General features: G+C 60.8%; 1 protein-coding gene across 1 annotated transcript; it reads right to left on the bottom strand.

The window, feature by feature from the left end:
- Positions 1 to 5: 5 nt before the first annotated feature.
- On the bottom strand, positions 6 to 3,819 carry LOC111535523 (the record flags this gene model as incomplete). The annotated part of the gene is made up of 5 exons (XM_026451092.2): positions 6 to 46; positions 130 to 262; positions 456 to 609; positions 2,988 to 3,070; positions 3,412 to 3,819. Coding segments are annotated over 5 exons (819 nt in total), but the record flags the coding sequence as incomplete, so codon positions are not given.
- Positions 3,820 to 4,466: the final 647 nt, after the last annotated feature.

Genomic DNA, 4,466 nt, shown 5'->3' with positions numbered 1-4,466 from the left:
TCGGTGTTCTCGGTGCCAATGGACTGCAGCCTCTTGGCAATGCTCCCTGGGAGTGTCACATAGGAATTAGGGGACCAGCCTGTCACTCCTAACCCTGCACCCTCCACCCATTCTGTCTCCTGCCCGCACCAGTGGACTCATCTGCAGCCAGGATGCCCTTGCCGGGTGCCACGATGCGGTGAGCGATGTCAGACAGCTCCTTCTTCTGCTCCGGGGTCAGCGCTGGATATTGGTAGGGCATGGTGCTGGTGGTAGCAAGTTCCTGGGTACAGGAAACAGGGGAAGGACTAGTTAGCTGGGGTTTCCCATAATCTCCCAATGAGCAGGGCTCCTCGCCTGGAGGTCAGGGAAACGTTCCCTACCTCCCCTGCCCCACACCCAGCAGGCCCTGGGGCGCTTCTGGTCCCCAGCTCTCCCGTAGGCCCAACTTCCCTATGCTAGGCCTGCCCCTGTACCTTTCCTAACTCTGTCTGGTGCTGGGTGTTGCCCAGCTGAGGGTGGAGTTGCGCACTGGCAACTGGGGGAAAGGAAAAGGCCATAGCCATAGACAGGTGGGTCATGTTGAAGCTGGACCCTTCTGGCTTGCGCCTTGCCATGGGGTCACCTTGCCTGAAAACAAAACCGAACCGGAGTATTTTAGAATGTAAAGATTGAATCGAGCAGAGTGCCCAACACCCTCGTGGGAAAGGGCCCAGATAAGGGAAAGGTCTGTGCTTCAAGCCACACAGCAACCGCGGAGCCAGATCTGAGATTAGAACCCAGCTCTTCTGACTGCCACTGGGGTGTTCCTTCCAATCCACCCAAGATCCCAGGGCTGGCCCGGGCTCCAAGTCTTCAAGGACATCCCAAGGTCAGGCTTTTCCCCACAAGGGAGGGGGCGGGTGGTAGAAAGGGGTATTAGAAAAAGATAAGAGAGCAAGGGGTATTAGGAAAAAGATAAGAGAAGCCCAGGAAAGGGCGGCCGAACAAGCCCTAGCCCGAGGCAAGGAAAGCGGTAAGCTTTGCCGTCGTCACTGTTTCTACGGGGCAAGCGCCTTCCCCTGAAAAATGCTCCCGTCGCTTCGCACGGCTGCAGCTGTTCCGGGCTCAGAATCAAGGTCGCCCAATAAGGAGAGACAGGGAAAGTGTTAATGGGGCATCAAGCACCGTCGAGGGGTTTCCCCTCCTCACGAGGGGCGCCCCGTTTCCCAGGGCAGAAACCAACCTCCAGCTTGCGAGAACCCTGGGGCTGTACACGGGCCGTCCCCCACCCCTCAGTGGCTCTTAGGATCCCCGCCAGGGCTAAGGGGCCCTAATCCTTTGCCACAGGGGTCCCTGCAAGAAAAGGGGAGGGGAATGATCCTTCATCTCATCCGGCTTCCTCCCCCGCCATGACTCAGCACGCGCTGCCGCTGCATTGCGCAGTTATGGGACCTCAGGCTGGAGAAGCCGGAGAGCCTGTGTGTGGCTGGTAGTAAGGAGACGCTGGCATGGGGTGGGGGTGCTCCACGAGGACGCCCAACCCGCCACTGCCCCCAAGATCCCGCTCCAAGGTCCCTGGTCCCTGCCCGTGAAGAGGGGCGCTCACCTGGCACAGGAGAGGGGCGGGTGTGCAGGGTGCGGCGGCAGAGGGCGGCGGGCTGGCGAGTGGACTCAGGGTGCGAACGCGGAACTCGTCACCAGGACCCCTTCTGCGGCGCGTTCCGAGAGGAACGCAGCCGATTCAACCTCGAAGGGGGCGGCGCAGGGGGGCGGGAAGGAGGAAGGCAGCGCCTGGCCTTTTAAAGGCACCACTCCGCCCTCCGCCGAGCATTTTCCTTTACGAGGAGCGGGTGGCGTCCAATTGCAGGCGATAGACTGGGCTACGGGCCGCCCCTGAGAGGCACAGCCCAGAGGCCGCAGTAGGAAGGGGCGGGCGCCGAGAACACGATCCTTCCCCACCCCCCTCGGACGTGACTCAGGCCACATCCCGCGGGTCGCCAGGGCCCGCCCCTCCGCTCCTTTCCCCCCAGCCTGGCGCGCTCTGGGGCGCCGTGACTCAGCCAGAATGTTGGCACTGGGGAAGGGGGAGACCGGGAAGTGGGGGATGCGAATGAAGAGTCGGAAACGAAGGAGGCTGAGTTTCGTCGCCCAGGCCGGGCCCGCGGCCCTCCGCGCCTCGCGGCTGCAGCGCGTGCCACCATCGAGGCCACATCGCGCAGTCGTGCGTCAGCCTGCCTCGCCCGCGGCCTGGACCCGCGCGGAGCCGATCCCCAGTCACTGGCCCGGGCGTAATAGAAGCGGAGGAAAGGGCAGCGAGAGGACGCGCAGAGAGCGCGAGAGGGCAGCGGCGCTGGTGCAGCGCGGAGGCGGCGCAGCGCAGAGGCGAGGCCTCCTGGTGCAAGCTCCGGGCGGGCGGGCCGGCCGGGCTGGGTCGCGCATGCGTGCGCGCTCTCCGCCCGGGCCGCCGCAGCCAGGCTGGTAGTCTTCTGCGCCACCGAAAACCAGAATGCGCGGCTATGGAGTGGCGGCTGCTTGGCCTCGGGCATGCGGGGCCACAGTTCCTGCCAAACGCCCTCCTTGCGCCTGACTTCCTTCTCCAAAATAAACTCCATCCCCGAACTGATCTGTCTCCCAGATGCTCAGCCCCCTGCTCCTACCGTCCAAGTCTCCCCTCCTCACCCGGACCCATCTGGACCCTGTCGGCCCAACCCATCCCCACCCCGGCCCGGTCCTGCAAGGGGCCCACCTGCGGCAAGGCTGAAGGAGCCGGCAGAGCCTGGTCAGCAGCGAGTGAGCCAGGGGTGCCCGGGCTGGGTTATAAGGCGGCTCCTGCCGGCCCCACACGTGTCCCCGACCTTCTCCGATGACCCCTGCCCTTTTCCCACCACGGATTCTCTGGCAGGGACCTATATTTAGGGAAACCTGAAGCCCCTGACATTCACACCAGCCTGGGGCCCGGCATGGAGGAAGGGGGAGGAAGCCTTGGGTCGGCCCTATTGACGGGGACGGAGCCCTTGCCCACTCACCGGTGCTTCAGAGGAAATTTCTTCTTTGGAAATCCAGACGGAGGCCCTTGATTGTCAAGAGAAATAAATCTTTGGCCAGGGACCTGTGGGAGGGAAAGGGGTGAGGGGACTCAGATCACGTGGCCTCCTGCCACCCTCCCTGACTCCTAATCTCTCTCCTCCCCCGACTCCCTGCCGTGATGGTGGCTGTTCTGATTCTCTGGAGCCCTGGTTTTTTTTTTAGGAAGGAGAGTAGATACTGGCACTACTCTCACCTCCTAAAATAACCGAGAGTCCGTGGACGGAGGGTGGTCGGGCACCCTTGTGTACCCGGTACTCAAGGGCCAGGCTCCTCCTATAACACTTGTGTGTGTTGAGCAGCGCCACCCCCCTGCCCACCTTCAAATAGAATCCTTGACGTGGGGAGGGGAAGGGGAGCCCGGACACCTGCCCGAGCAGTAGCCCCTCTCTCTTCCGGCCCTCCAGAGGAGCTGCCGTCCAGTTGGCCAAGAGTCCTGCCCTGCAGGGAGCCTGGCCCCACACTGCCACTTCCAGTTCCCAGGCCTGGGTGCTGGGCAGGCCATTTGTGGTTCCAGTGGCCTGGAGAAAGGCTCTTCAGGGAGGAGGGCCCACACTGGGCCATGGGGGCTGGCCGCTCCCCAGAGGGCAGGGGCCCTGGGTTCTCATCCGAGCTTGATCTCAAAGCAGAGACAGTTGAGGCTCTGGCAGTCGGGGAGCTGGCACGTACAGGCACAGTCGCAGAGTGGGCAGCAGCGGGGGCAGCAAAGTGCCCAGTCCTGAGGGAGGAGAGAGAGGGGTGAGGGAGGTGGGATGGGGCCAAGCCTGTTGCTCTCTAAGGGGAGAAGGGAACAGAGAGGCCTGGGAAGTTCCATTTGCCCAGTGGAACAGAGGGTACTGTCCATCATTCCCAGAAATAAGAGCAATTCCCTGTGCTGCTGAAAAATCAGCAATGAGTCCTTGTTCTGAACAACTGAGTTCAGGAGCTAGAAGCAACGATTCGGGGTTCTCTCCTTCCCATTTTATGGGTGAGAAGACTTAGGACCAGAGATCAACTGGCCCTGGGTCCCATGCTAGAATTTGGGCCTCCCGGTGTCAGGCTGAAAAGACGGTTCTGCTACAGTCCCGGGGTCTGTGCAGTTGAGGCAGTAGACAGAGAAAGCACATACATTCTTCTGTCCATCATGAAAATGACTTGTGGGCTTTATGGACTTCTTTAGCATGAGACCAAACTATAGGGTCTCATTCACTATTTTTGTGCATCTGCTCTCTGCAAGGAAGAGACCGCATTCATGAATGATTTAAAAAATCCAGGTATCTTTGAAAATAGCAATTTGCATATTTTTCTTTTCTTTTTTTTTTTTTTGAGACAGGGTCTCACTCTGTTGCCCAGGGTGGAGTGCAATGATGCGATCTCAGCTCACTGCAACCTCCGCCTCCTGGGTCCAAGCAATTCTTCTGCCTCAGCCTCCCAAGTAGCTG

This window comes from Piliocolobus tephrosceles, unplaced genomic scaffold (genome assembly GCF_002776525.5).
Source record: "Piliocolobus tephrosceles isolate RC106 unplaced genomic scaffold, ASM277652v3 unscaffolded_27409, whole genome shotgun sequence".
NCBI classification, from domain to species: Eukaryota; Metazoa; Chordata; class Mammalia; order Primates; family Cercopithecidae; genus Piliocolobus; species Piliocolobus tephrosceles.
The sequence above is the reverse complement of the archived record's forward strand: the minus strand, read 5'-3'. Positions and strand labels throughout refer to the sequence as shown.